The 14,864-nt window shown below is 43.1% G+C and overlaps 1 protein-coding gene across 3 annotated transcripts in view; it reads left to right on the forward strand.

Moving 5' to 3' along the window:
* Positions 1 to 14,864, forward strand: part of mast3b (microtubule associated serine/threonine kinase 3b) — a 56,918-nt gene that overhangs the window by 873 nt on the left and 41,181 nt on the right. For 2 of the 3 annotated variants that reach the window (XM_083766490.1, XM_083766491.1), the window contains exons 2-3: positions 6,258 to 6,347; positions 14,729 to 14,817. In XM_083766490.1, the coding sequence (XP_083622616.1) occupies positions 6,258 to 6,347; positions 14,729 to 14,817 (179 nt within the window). Of the gene's footprint in view, positions 1 to 6,257; positions 6,348 to 11,292; positions 11,674 to 14,728; positions 14,818 to 14,864 lie in introns of those variants that run through there. The other variant, XM_083766492.1, reaches the window with a different exon arrangement.

A 14,864-nucleotide genomic window follows, 5' to 3' on the forward strand; every position in this document is an offset into this window, starting at 1 on the left:
CTGCTTGATGTGGTTTAAATTTAAATCCTCAATGTTAATTTAACTCTGATGGGTACAGATGGAACCAAAATGACCCTTAGGTCCAAAGTTCCAACTCTCTGCTCTGCAGTACAAACCATTTGTAAATGGATCATAAAATACACGGTTGATTTTTTTTTTACTGCAGTGTAAATGGCAGATTCTTTGATACAGTGTGAGGTGACAGACTGTGTTATGGAGTTACAGGTGGCAAATAGTCAATGACTATGGCTTTTATGCTGCTAACTGGGCATACTGATAAAAACTATGTTACCGAAGCTGTATCGCCTTTTAAAAAATTGTAAATGGCCACAGAATAGTCAAACGTTTCAGCCTTTGCAACACAATCTCACAAATAGTATGCTATAGTCCTATAGTGATGAATTGGTGAGGAAAATATACAGAGCTGCATTTAACCTGCATTGATTATATAAAAGAATTTGGTGATTTTTACTGATTTGAATGTTATACCTCAAAAGGACACATTCTGCAAATAATATTATTGCTACATTCAATATTGAACCCTATAGCATCCTTATAGGCCTATACTCTGGACATGTCACCATAATAGGTGGGGAAAAAACATTTGGTGCAAACATGCAAATGGAATTTCAGCAAAGAGATTTGGTACAGGGAAAAAGGAGGGTCCTATACTGATTAATTAATAGACTCAGACAGTCCTTTCATAACAGTAGGCCTAGTCTCTATACACCCTGTGTTTGATGCCTTGCTCGTAATTGTCTAAAAACACTCTAAATTCTTCCTCCAGAATATCTGTACAAAACACATCATGTCCTTGCTTTTGACTATTATTTATATATATGTGGACATTATGTCTGTGTTTACCTTTATTCAAATTAATTTAGTTGTAATGTGTGTAATGTGTTAGTCTGGAATATTGGGAGAGCCCACCTTGTCCTTGTTGATTGTTCTGTGTTGTACTGCTGGGGACGCCCCTTGGAAACAAGGCAATGCATGTCAAGGGGGTTCATCCTCTAATCAGATGTTGAAATAGAATATAGCAGCATCCTCCTACATGATGTCCACTACAGGTCTAATGCACATCTTCTGGAATGATTTGTTTATCTTGTTGTTGTTGTTCCGCCCTTCCCATAGCTACATCAAAGGGGTTTACAGTTCAGAATCCACTCATTCTCCTCTCAGAGTGAATGTATTGGGGGTGGGGTACACTGTAAAATCACGAGTGTATACATTTAACTCAGAGAGTCTACAAAATGCAACTGTAGACTCTCTCTTCAAATGCAAATGCGACTCTCTGCAAATGCAATGTGGACTTTCTATGCAAATGCGACCAAATGAACCATATTTTTGGTTGCATTTGTAGAAGGTCCACGTTGCATTTGTTGGCTCTCTTGCGTTAAATGTATATAGCCTACACTCAGGATTTGATTGTGTAGGAGATCCCTCTTCACAGCGCGGTGCTGTGATCCAATCCTCTCCATCCCACACGGAGCTTTGGCTGATCATGGTGAGTCATTTCATTTTCATATGGAGTCTTTCAGCTGGTGCTCTTTTAATCCCACGAGGCGGGTGTGGGATTCAGTGTCTGCCTAAATCGGCTTGTTTTGGAGAGAGGGAGGGAAAGAGCGAGAGAGAGAGAGAGAGAGAGATAGATAAATTGATTGCTGGTGGTGGGATCAAACCTGTGACATTCTTATCACAGGATGTCCTCTAATGTTTTCTGATACTGATCTGGGTGCAACACACAAAGAGGCGATGAGACAATCTCCCAGAGAGAGAGAGAGAGAGAGAGAGAGAGAGAGAGAGCATGTGTGTGTGTGCGTGTGTGTGTGTGTGTGTGTGTGTGTGTGTGTGTGTGTGTGTGTGTGTGTGTGTGTGTGTGCGCGTGCGTGCGTGCGTGATTAAAGGTGCGTGAGTGATTAAAGTTATATACAGCAAAACATTGAACATATAGCCAGTTGAATTCAAAAGAGAAAAGACTTTGCTCACAATCACACAGAGCAGGAAAATATAGATAATGTAAGCCATTGATTCACTAGTAAGACGCCTGAGGGCGAGAAGGTGCACGCATCCGCGTTGTTGACGGCAGACTGCTGAGCGAGGGCTGGCGCTTTGGCATGGGGGGGGTGGGTCAGATCAACATGGAATGAATTCTCTACCGGCCATATAAAGAGCATGTCTTGAGTGTAGCCTACATGGGTTTGATGAGGTCAGATCAACCTATGGAATGTCAGAAAGGGTCATCTCCAGACAGTATGACAACAGGGTTTGATGATGGCCCGGTAGGGCCGTGCCTTCATTTTCGGGCCTGTTGAGAACTCTAGTTTTCGCCGGCTGCCGGGCGTGGCTGCACTAATAACTTTGGGGCAGGCCCGTCTAGAGTTTGAATGCACAGGTATCAGTCAAAAGGGAGACATCGAAGAGGAAGGATGGATGGACAAGGATCAACATATGGAATGTCAGAACCGGTTCTGACATATCCATATATGGAGATCTAAGGGTTTGAGGTTTGAGGTCAGATGTAGAGTTACTGGCCAATATTGATGACATCAGGGATTTCCATATGGGCATAACTGCATGCGACAGCAGGTCGCATGTATTATGACATCTGGGTCTCCATCACTGATGATGTCACATGATGTCACGAGACCTGGGCACCATATATGGCTCCCGGCCGACACACACTGGTGCCCGACACACTGATGGGAGATGCGCGATTCCATAGTTGACTGTGACCTTCGGTCGCAATAATACCATATCACACCTTGAGTAAGAGAGATTGCTCATGGCTATACAGTAGGTTGCTGTACTCTATGCCCTTATTGGCCTGATAATAAAAGCTGCAGTATGTACTGTATACTGTTCTGTGCCAGGGTGTGTATTCACTCACTACGCGCTGTTTGTAAAGTAGACTAGAAAGACTTTCAAAATGTTTCGCTAGGCCCTCCTATGCCCAGCTTTGTGTGTTTTAGCGATGATTTGATTGGCTGAGCACCCCATAGCGATTATTTCTGATATTTGGCTGAGCAAAGTAAGTACTGATAAAAAGTGAGGGCAGAAAAGTGATGATGTATGATGATAAGAGCGCCCCTCACTTCATACGAGTGTGATTTTTGAGGGGTGCTGCTATCCTAATATATCCTAATCAGCTATTAATAGTGTAGATTTCTGTCCACAAACATTAAATTCCCATTGACAATGAGTGGAGAATTACGTCATAGTGTCTGAGCAAATAGGCTTAGTGTCTATTTTACGTCATGATGATGTACGAGGATAAGAGCTCCCCACACTTACACACAGTTATGATTCTTTTTCCATCTATAATGACAAAATTGGGAGGCCAGGGTTTACCACATGAACCATAATATAGCTTCCCTATTCAGGGAACATTCCGCGAAAATAGCCAATCTTACAAGCTCACAGCGCGACGAGCAAGTTGCGTATAGTTGCGTGTTGGGAGCTTGTAGATCTGCTATTTTCGCCAAAGATATTTAGCGCACAGTGAAAACAGTAGGGGGCCTAGTGCCCTGGGGGATGCCAGTCTACTAATAATACAGGGTTTAAGTGGCTAGAGAGATTAGACAAAGAGCAAGGCATCAAACACAGGGTGTACAATTAGAGAATGTATACTGTGATTAAATCAGTAAAGAGAGATTGTACGGGGGCACGGTGGCGCAGTCACTATAGCGCCGGCGATCGTCTCACAGTGAAAAGGTATTGGACTGGATTACCACCGGGGACACAGTGGCACTGGGGCGTGTTCTCTCCTCCATCAGTGCCCATACCCGGGTTGGCGAAAGGGCCTTTCGGTGTGGAGTTTGAATGTTCTCCCCGTGTCCCCTAGGGCAGTGGTTCCCAAACTTTTTCATGTCAAGGACCCCCCAAATTGACACTAATTAGCCCGCGGACCCCCATTTGAAAAGATATGCCAGGGACCCCTATAAGAGAAGGTTTTACGGCTCGAGCAATGATTCTCAACCCGTTTAATTTCAAGGACCCCCAGTTTGACATGCATATTAGTCTATAGACCCCTATTTAATGGCATTTCTATCTCTGAGACCCCAATTTATATTGTATGTTAATGTTAATGTTAATTTAACTCTGAGATTGTACAAATGGAACCAAATGGACGCTAACGGGTTCCATTTGTACACTCTCAGAGTTACAGACCCATAAGGGTCCATTTGGTTCCAAACTATCATTTAGCTGGGGACCCCCAGGATTACAGTTTAGGCAATTGGCACCGGGTGAAAAATGGGTTACAAAATCTTAAAGTTTTGAAAGAGAGATTGTACATTTTGAAAAGAGTTTAGGCCGGCATATAGTTTTTGAAAAGTTGTGGCTATAGGATCAGGGTTAGGTATACGTAATGCGTACATTTGAGAATTGACTCAACATGGTCTGCATCTTATTTCCGTTCACGTGGAACGTTTTGGGGATTGAAATATGTCGTCACTGTACCCACTTCTGTGCAGTGTACTGTACAGGGACCAGGTTTCCTCTGGCGACCAGGCTGTGAGTTAGCTACACGTGACGGGATCATCATCACAGCCCTGCATGCAGGGGCTGCATCTCCCCTGGCTGTACTGTATTACTATGACAACAGCTTCATTAGTGCTTCGCTATACAGCCACTGGCTGTGTGTCTGCAGTAAGAAACCTCTGACTGCAGCATGCAGAGACAATAGAAGCACTGTGGGAGAATTATTATCTCCATTGCCTATTTGTACAGCAGTTGCAATATTTTGTTAGAAACGTTTGAAAGATTTTCCAAAAGATGTTTTTTTTTAAATTGCCAATCTCCAAGCTCATGATGCGAACTTGCAAAAAGTATATGTGCAGTATATAAGGTTGACGAGGTTAAAGGATTAGTTCAGAATTTTGAACTTAAAGCTGTAGGAAATACTTGCCATTAATATAGTGGTCGCAAAGGTTGATTGCCTGAGTCCTGTGGTGGGAGTTCGCATGGTTTTTGGTGAATATTAAATAGTTCCGGGCATTTGGTGGGGGCCACTGGAGGCCACGCATTAAAAATAAATGAATCCACAAAACTAGCGTAATTTGTATTGTTGACCTATTTCTACCAAATAGTGCAATTTTCGTTCAACTTTGACCCCTCGGTCACATTATAGTTTTGTGCTGCTGCTGGCGTAGTGATACTGGACAACCAGGTGGACCCTCTTGTAAACAAGTGTAATGCTTAATTGGGTCATCCACTCACAGTCTTTGTATTGAGTTTGTGCTTGAAATGTACTGTAATTCTGCAAACTGTTAATAAATATTTCAATCAATCAATCAATCAATGGCGAATGTGTGATGTTATGATAATGCACACAGGAGTAACAACTCTTTAATTAACAGAAAACTTATTTTTAGGCCAGGATATCAATGCAGGATGCAGAATAAGCAAGTGAAATTGGAAAACAATTGGATGAAACAAAAACAAATTAGCAGCAGACAAAATTGGAACTAATACATGATCTTTGTGTGAGTTCTCTACAAAGATCATGGATGGGGAGACCCCGCCCACAATATAGAGCCTGAACGTTTAATTTTTGTTGTAACCAAAGACATATGCACTTACCACTTAAATAATAACCATATACAATACAACCTTTTACATTTTAGGGATTGTGTAAAAAAGATGATAGCAGCCTATTTGTGGCCCAAACACAAGGTTGATTTTTGATCAAAAGCCATGGAGAGGAGCTCATCATATACCTAAATGCCATTTAACGACTTAATCACTAAAAAACTTTGTTTTACGTCATTTCTGAAAATAGCACATCTACAAGCTCACAATGCAGCATTTTTAGCTTCTGCTATTTTCACTGAATGTTTATAGAATGTTTGCCCATTTTTGCTGAATGTTCGCCTATTATGACATGCCCAGAATAAGGTGTTTGTAATTAACTCTCCATCAGCGTTAAATAAGCCCCAGAAAATGTCACACCAACATGGAACACATCCTGTCTGCCTGCCGTATGATCGAACCGTCACTTGGCTCAGAGTCCTGCACTGAAGTGTTATATAGCAGTAACAGTACACAGAGTCCCAGTCCTGATCACGGCTGTCACTGTCAACACAGCTGTGTGTCACAGATAACATGGTTCATAACATCTGTAATAAGAGAGCCCCACACTGGAGTATAACAGCAACCGTGGCTGTTGCTGACTGCCGGTCGGTCAGATGACTTGCACGTTTGTTGATGCTGACTCAGCACAACTGATCTCTTCTGTACATGTGTTCCCTTTACAGCCTGTCCCCCACCTGCCAGAGTCCCACCCTACTGAGCCCATGCAGCTCCTGCAGTCCCTGCAGCCCCTTGCAAACCCTGCACCCCTGGAGGTAAGAGACCTCTGCATGCAGTCCATCACCAGTGGTGGAAACTAAAGGTTCATACAGTACATAGTCTGGATTTTCGGTGGTTAGGTATGACCACCGAACTACAACATGACGTCACGAGCCGCGGTGAAGAGCAAAACCACCTCCACCGCTCCAGCCCTTCTCCCTGTTTTTACTCACCACTGCTCAACGTTATTTCAGCTCCGGTGGTCAGCTCACCACCGGAGCGGTGGTGGTCACCTCACCACCGAAAGTCCAGACTATGAATAGGCCTTAAGTACCACATTGTGAAAGTGGAAAGTGGAAAGTGACACATTGTGAGCTTGCTATTTTATTTTTATTTTTTTTGAGTGACGTGTGAGACCGTGAGTTTATATCTGTGACCCATAAATTGTTAAGGACCCCTGGGGGTCCCCATACCCCATGTTGAGAACCACTGTTTTAAGGTGTAGGCTGATCAGTTCGGTTCACTATTATTCCAAATGTAATTAAAGACCAGATGAAATTGCTTTTTGCAACCATATCGTGACGTACTTTCCTAGTCTGTGGTTTCAGTGGGGGCAGTGTCCTCCTCATATCTTGAAAACCGTCTAAGCCAATCGACTTCAGACGCGATGTGTGGTACCTTCCTATTGGTCAAATTGGCGGGTGGTTGTCCAGAATGTCCATATATGGAGATCCGTTTGTCCTTAAAGGTCCTAAACTGTTTGTCGTCGCAATCACAGAACCAAACCTCAAGTTGTCTGAACAGCAGTTGAAGTTGAAAGGATTTAGATGAGTTATTGATTTCAGCCTCTGTGGAGGCAAACATCACATTACTCACATTGCAGAAACAATGAAGACGAATGACTTGGATAATAATATGTGATATTTAAGCAATGAAGGGCTTCTCTATACCCAGAGATGTTATCATTGGTGTGTCGTGGGCCCTGTCATTACAAAGAGATGTCATCAAGACAATGATGCCAAAAGATTATCTTGAAAGTTTATTCCACAAAGAAAAATTGTTCAATTTAAGTGGGATAAACAATATTTCTGCCATGATGATGATGATGATGTATGACAAATCGATGATGTGTAGGTAAGCACCGCTCAAAAATAACACCAAAATACAATATCTGGCCACGGATGTGAATGAAATGTGTCCTAGGGACCCCAAGAAGGAAAGATTTGTTTGATTGTTTTGGTTTTTTTATCTAAGTTATTCCAACTTTTTCAACGTTTTTCAAGATCTTTTATCAACAATAGCAGCTCTGGGCTGAGTATAAAATTGGGTTAAAGTGGTTAAACTGAAATTAGCACATTTTGCTTAGTCCTCCTGGGGCCCCTGGGTCGACCCCGGACCCCACTTTGAGAACCATTGGTGTAGGAGTGGCCACTTCACAGCCCAGCGCTGTGATCCAATCCTCTCTGTCCCACATAGAGCTTTGGCTGATCATAATGAGTCATTTCATTTACATATTGGATCTTTTTTGGAACCCCCTCAAGGGCTAGCCTCGGTCCCAGGCTTACTTATTTGCGAAAAGAAAAGCCTGGTCACAACCTAAGGCAGAGAAGCTATCGGCGGATGTTTCCTCCGGAACAGCCGTCAAATGTTCCCCCGGATACGATATTTTCCCGACCAATCACAACACGTGTTTCATTCGCGGAGAATGAAAACTGATTTGTAAAGCATCAACGTAATTTCCTTGGGCAATACTTCCGCTAAAATCCCGCAACTTCAGCTGATAGTCTTTTCAGTGTGGGTCTTGCCCAGGGTGCTCAAGGGCCCCTGGGGGTCCCCGCTCCCCACTTTGGAGAACCGCTGGTGTCAACACTTTGATCCACATCGATGGGCGACATCAGTGTTTCTGTGGTTTCTAGATTCTGCAGACATTTTGTAGAGACATGAATATTGACACCGTTATTTCTCAGGAAATAATTAAACTGTGTTCCAATGGATCCAATATATAGTTATTTAGTCCCAAGCTCTTGTTAATCCTTTTCATTTGTTTAAAATTTATAAAGCCTTAACAGACTTAAACACTTTCACTTTTCTTTTTAAGACTAGCAAAAAGGGCAGATCTACAAGCTTACACCGCATCGCAATACAATAGGTTGCCAGCTATTTTTGCAGATTGTGTGTAATATTGTAGTATGACGACATAAAAAGTGCACATGGAAATACAAGGTTTCTACTCGACAGCGACAGTACTTAAGGGCAAAACGCTTCACATTCGGAGACACGTGGAAAACAAAATCTCCCACGTGTTTTTCTGTCTTTTTTTCTTGTTTTCATGCTCCCAGAGGAAAATGGTATCACTTCTTATTTGTCTCTCTCAGTCTATGTGGGTTGCTTGGCAACGGGCCTGGGTGATGTGGAGGAAGGAAGGCATTAAGAGCAAACACCGGGAGCAGCATCCAGCATAGTGTCACTGTTGGACAGAAACCTTGTATGTCCAAAACTTTACTTTTCAGCAAACGAAAAACGGAAACTGTGCTCCAATGCATCCAATGCAGTTATTATTTGGTCCCAAGCCCTTGTTAATACCTTTTCATTGGTTCAATCCTATACTAATGGGTGGACGGACGGTGAATGGTGGATGTCACAAACATAACATGCAGACTTGCAACTAAGGCACATCATTGTTCGGATCAAATGCACCAAACTTGGCACAAACATGGGCCAGGGGTCTTCCATCAGAGCACCCACACCAGGGGCTACGTATGACCCCCAGGGGCCTCGTCAGAGGGGCCCCCAAACTTGGTACAAACACAGTGGATTGTTGCTCCAATCCAGGGCCTGCCCTGCACCTCATATAGGCAATCTAAGCGGCCAGTGAAAAAAAAGAAAAATACAGATAAACAAAGGGTATTTATTAAATGTATAGTATATCATATAATTAAATCACACCCATGTGAAGTGAGGGGCGCTAATATATTAAAGTCTAACTCATGTTGCTATGATTAGGTGAGGTGATGCAGGGCCGGCGCCCGGCCCTCCTGTCCTAAAACAGTGCTTTAGAACACAAGGGGGCCATGGTCATTTTTCAAGGGGGCATCACGAAAAATCTTGCCTAGGGCACCAAATTGCTCAGGGTGATGTAAAACAAACGGTGTCAAAACAAACATTAAATTATCTTTATTGGTAATAGCATTTAATGTTTGTATTAGGGACAAGATGAATGACATTTTCCCTTCATTGTCAATGGCGTTTTTAAAACCCTCAAAAATAAATATATATTTTTTTTTTCACAGAATCAAAGGTATTATGGTCATGAATCACCAGGATTCGGGATGGCTTGATTCTAGCCTTAAACTAATTGATATAAACATTTTTGTAAATCTCTATGGCGAAAAACGAATGGCAGATTTTTCAGTGGAATGCTATACCAAGCAAACGACCATCAGCGATGCTGCAGTTCAGAGGGAAGAAGATGAGAAGATCTGTATGGTAAATGATTGATCAGCACAGTCATTGAGTAACGATGTGACAATGAGCACGAGTGGATTAGGTAGGCCTATGTTTAGACTCAAGTGACAGACATACTACAAGAAAATGAAAAGGCCATCCGACCGGGGTGCCTGGGGCCTTTACTCACACACGTGAGACAAGACAATTGTCTCATGATTGACCTGCAGGTGATGAGGGGGGGGACAAGACAGCTCCAATAATTAATTTCCTATGGAAGTCACATGCTGGTTTTGAAGAGGCTGCCTTGTTGTGAGCGACAAGAGCGACACCTGAGGGATGAAGTAGTAGGGCGTTGATTTGTGGAATTAATTTCCGACGGCAACGATGCACTGGCCTCAGTGGGCGTGTGAAGAGTGATGAGTCACATCACATCATGTATAACAGTAAAGCAGTGGTTCTCAACCTTTTTTATTTCAATGTTCCTCAGTTTGATATGCATTATAGGCTATGGATCCCATCATTTTATACATACTCTGTAAAATCATCAGTGTTATTTATATATTTAAGATTTATTTGGAGGCTTTTAAACTCTGAGAGTGTACAAATGGAACCACATGAACCCGTAACGCATACGGGCCCATGATGGTCGTGAGAACCAGCATGCAGTAGAGAAAGCTTCATACAAACTGGCTCTGGCTGATGACAAAAATCCTAATATCTCCCTTGGGCGGGCTTGTTTAGGCTAGTGGTTAGCGGTTAGTCTCCCTTCCCACTCAGAGCATCATGACAAGAACTATCAAGGTCAAGGCTGACCTCACTAAACATAATACTTAAACCCCCAATTCCAAGTCTTCATTTCACATGAGTCTGGTCAGATGCTAATGTATTCTCACTTTATTCTGAATACTATACTCATTATTTGCGTATACATATTTTCTTCTGGGCTACGTACTACATTGATTATATGTCAGTATTAAACCCAAGGAAAAATGTCCTAGTAAATACACTGTTCTGTTACACACAAATCACAAATGACCTTATTTCGACCTCCCCCAATCATTATCCCACACGTACAGCACACTTCCATACTTTCTTCCAAATCAGAAGGTCCCCATGTTTTTTGTTTTGCAAACTGCTAATAAAGTCCTATTCAATCAATGCAATCAATCAAACACAAGCCCCCGGCACCAAACAACGGTAGTATTTTTGTTATTTTATTTGCTATAATTTCTAATGTTTTGTTAATTCAAATTGTTGCTTTGCTATGTTTTGCTTGTGTGTTGTTGAGCCTTCAGCAAGCCAGTGGAATGTCCCATTCTGCAGTAGCTAAAACGGAACATCCCCCCCTCTCGGAAAGCTGTGTGGTGCGATCCACAGCGTCACAACGAGCAGCGTCCATCCATCCGCATTCAAACAAAGTGTGCTTGTGTTTACACTCGCCGACGACGCACACAAATAAATACAGACAATCAGCTAAATGGACTACATAGTTACACACAACCGATTCGTTTTTTTTAATCGCCGATTACCGGGTCTTCATGCTGGAAGATAGATGTGGTGGTCCCTGATCAATTAATCACATTTGAACGAGATGGGATTATCTTGAGAGAGAACACACGCACACACACACACGCGCACACACACACAGCTGCAGCTGCAGTTTGCTGCATGCATATGCATCACAAAGGGACTTAACTGTTTGAGGAGAAACCATGGGGGTCGATCTACTAATGTTTGTGGAGTTTCGGGGGTTTTGCCTGCCAGCCTGGGATTGTGTGATTATAAATGTAAACTGAAGGGCAGTAGTAGAACCACCAGTCCAGTCCACCACCAATCTACCATCATGTCTGACCCAAGCCAGTGGTCCGCCGGCGGACAACCGAACCAACACAAGAGTCGTTTTGTTCCAGGAGCATTGCTCAAGAGATCCAAAAGGTATTACGTTACATTTTAAATACTGTTAGCTCAAATCCTCGAACGGCAACTATACACGGCATATGTTGTTGTTCTTTGAAATTTCTCCGATCAACGTTTCGCTGGTTCTAACTTAAGTGACAAATAAATAAACCCCCACTTGAGTAAGCTCACGACGCGTTGCGTGCTCATGGCTACAGAAAAGATTTGGAACGATCGAGGCTATACTTGGGATGCTAAGGTTCAAGACAAGTGGTTATTATTTATAACCGTTCGGTTCGAGTCGGCTATGTGGATGTTTATTCCTCGATTATTTATCATTTACAAATAGCCTACCTAAAGTTACGTTTTTCATTGTCGTAAATGTGAATGACCCCCATTCATCATTCACTGTCTGCCACGTGTTTACAAACACATAGCCTACTACTATACAAACCTTGTCTTGTTTATTTGTTTCAAGGCCATCCTTTTGTTAAATTGTTTGCTGGAATTGCTGCAGATGGTTGCTATGTTCGTGTATTCCACACATTCAGTGTTAATAATAATAATCTGTAAACTAGCATTCTGTAACATCATTGCCTTAAGGTCCGTCCAGTCCTGGCTGTGTTCATGTGATGTGATCTCATGCCATCATCACGCTCTAACAATCTTCACATCTCCAGGCTATAATTATTTCTTCATGATTCATCTTCGGTTTTGATCTTCAGGCTAATAAACACGTTGCATAATTTGGGACGGCTCATTAGCTTGGCTATCAATGCATCTCCTGTATGCGAGGGCATCGATATTTTAGACACAACTTGCATTATGCAAAAGTATAGTTTCTTTTGATTACAAAGGTGCGAAAAGTGACACAGAGTGGACGTTTCGGACCTCAGTGTTGATGGTCTGAGGACCGAAACATCCACTCTCTGTCACTTTTTGCACTTTTGTGATGAAAATATTCGTATTGTTATCGCCTAATAACATGTGTGTAATAACTGTAATATTATATTATTACACAACTCTGGTCCAACAACAACAGAAAGTTTGTTTTGCAGTGCCTCTGTAGTTGAATTGGCCGTATGCAATTATGCATGTTTATTTTAATGATCAATCAACCATTTGGGGCCCCACTTGCAATGTCCTCTCACTGCCCACTGGTTGAGAAGCACTGTATTACTGTACACATTAGGCTCAGGCGGCAGCCTCTGGGGCAGCATACTCCTCCTAAATGGATGGAATCAATATGCTGTAAGTTGAAACCCCCCTCAAGGACCCCCTGGCTTGAGAACCGCAGCTATAGGTTCAGGTTGTTGAGGGCCTTGAAGGTGATGAGCGGTGTTTTTCATTGTCACTATAGGCCTACTATAAATACTTAATACTGGTCAAACATTGTCCACATTGTCAAAGAGGCAACAATTGTGGAAATGGCAGATCTACAAGCTCACACAATGCGTTGTGAGCTTGTTAGATCAGGACTCGGTGGACCAAGTCAAACTCTTAATGCCTCAACTCTTACAATTCCAAGTGCTTATATGATTATTTTGGGTGGTCCCCTCCCCAGTTCAAACATGATTATTTTGGGTGGTCCCCTCCCCAGTTCAAATATGATTATTTTGGGTGGTCCCCCAGTTCAAATATGATTAGGGCGGCCGCTGCCTGAAAACGTTGACATTAAACCACTGAGTGTAGTTGACAGTGGGAGTCATGTGAAGGTCACGGAGGACCTGTGTGGCGTGTGGAGCAGCTTCTGGTGAGTAGGCAGGCAGAAACATTAGGGGTGTGTGTGTGTGTGTCTTTTATATATAAGTATGCTGCTGATAGTGTACTGTACCTACTGTAGCAGGGTTCTTAATAATGCAGAAGTGACTGAGGTGAAATGCGGTCTGTACCATGTGTGCCATTAACCCTGGTGGTGTCACTCTAAAAAAGGTGCTGAGGCATGCATTATTGAGCGGAGTGCGTCCTGTCCCCTCAGGAATTATATTGAGGATTATGGTGTTAACACTAGAGCTAGACCTGGCTCTATTGATACAAAGGCTCAACCTTTCAGCACGTCGCCTTCCACTTCCAGGTGGGATTGTAGGTTTCCTTCCATCCCCCCTTCTGTCTGGCAGAGATCTTAGCAGATACCGGAAAGTATCTGCTATATCAGGGGTTTCCAAACTTTACCATGTCAATGACCCCTCCAACTAGCCATAGCCTCTGCCCGCAGCACAGCCCCTCCCTATTGTGAAATCAAATGGTTTGAAAATCAAATTTTCTTCATAGTCAGTTCAATTGATTTGTTTGGTTAAATCTGTTGCATCCCTAGACTCAGCCAAACCGATCATTTGGAGCCAGTAGCCATCAGCCAATTAAACCGTCGTTCAGAATGGCCTGACTCGGCAGTAGGGCTGGGGGATATGACTTCAAATCAATATCAATGATTCGTGATTATTTGAAGACTGGCTGTGGGTGCTGGCCGGGGGTGTGTTCTTTCCTCCGTGTCATCAGTGCCCATAGCCCCATAGATACCCTAGGTAGGGTGAGGGTGGGCAAAACGGCCTTTCTGTGTATGGGGGGGTTTGCCTGTTCTCCCTGCGTTACCCTCACAAAAAAACATGCAGTAATCCTGTTCTCTAATCGACCTCCCCCTGGCCAGCAGTCCTCATGCACTGAAGGAAGCATGAGGTTGCTCCCCCCCAGGTTGGCAGAGGGAGTGTAGCGCCCAGGATTACATTGACACTGGGTGGAAAAATGGGTTACAAAATTGTATTATTTGAATACTCGTGGCTTCTGATTGATCTGGGCGGGGGGGGGGCACACTGTTGTTGTCCAATGTAAAACTCGAGTCACTTCCTGACTTGCCTACGTAACGGAAATTATGAGTCAAATAGGACCCTGGCCAGACTGAGCAGCGAAAGGGAGAAAAAGGCGAAGGGAGAAAAAGACGAACGTAGCGAATCAGACTGCTTTTACAGTGTTGATGAACCGAAACCTAAGAGTCTTACTACTTGCAATTTGCATATGAGATCTAACAATAAAACTGTCGATGTCGTATGTGATTAAGAGGCTGGCATCATGTTGACACCTCTTCTGTTTTGTGTCCTAGCTGTCGGAGCAGCAACAGGAAGTGTCTTGGCGTGGTGTCGCCGTCGCCATCTCTGTCCCGGCCACTGTCGCCCCACTCCGTCCACACTGGTACGTACAATTACCCTTACAATGACAATTTAGGCATTTATCCAGAG

The sequence above is a fragment of the Protomyctophum parallelum genome, assembly GCF_964188405.1.
Source record: "Protomyctophum parallelum genome assembly, chromosome: 6".
Lineage (NCBI taxonomy): Eukaryota > Metazoa > Chordata > Actinopteri > Myctophiformes > Myctophidae > Protomyctophum > Protomyctophum parallelum.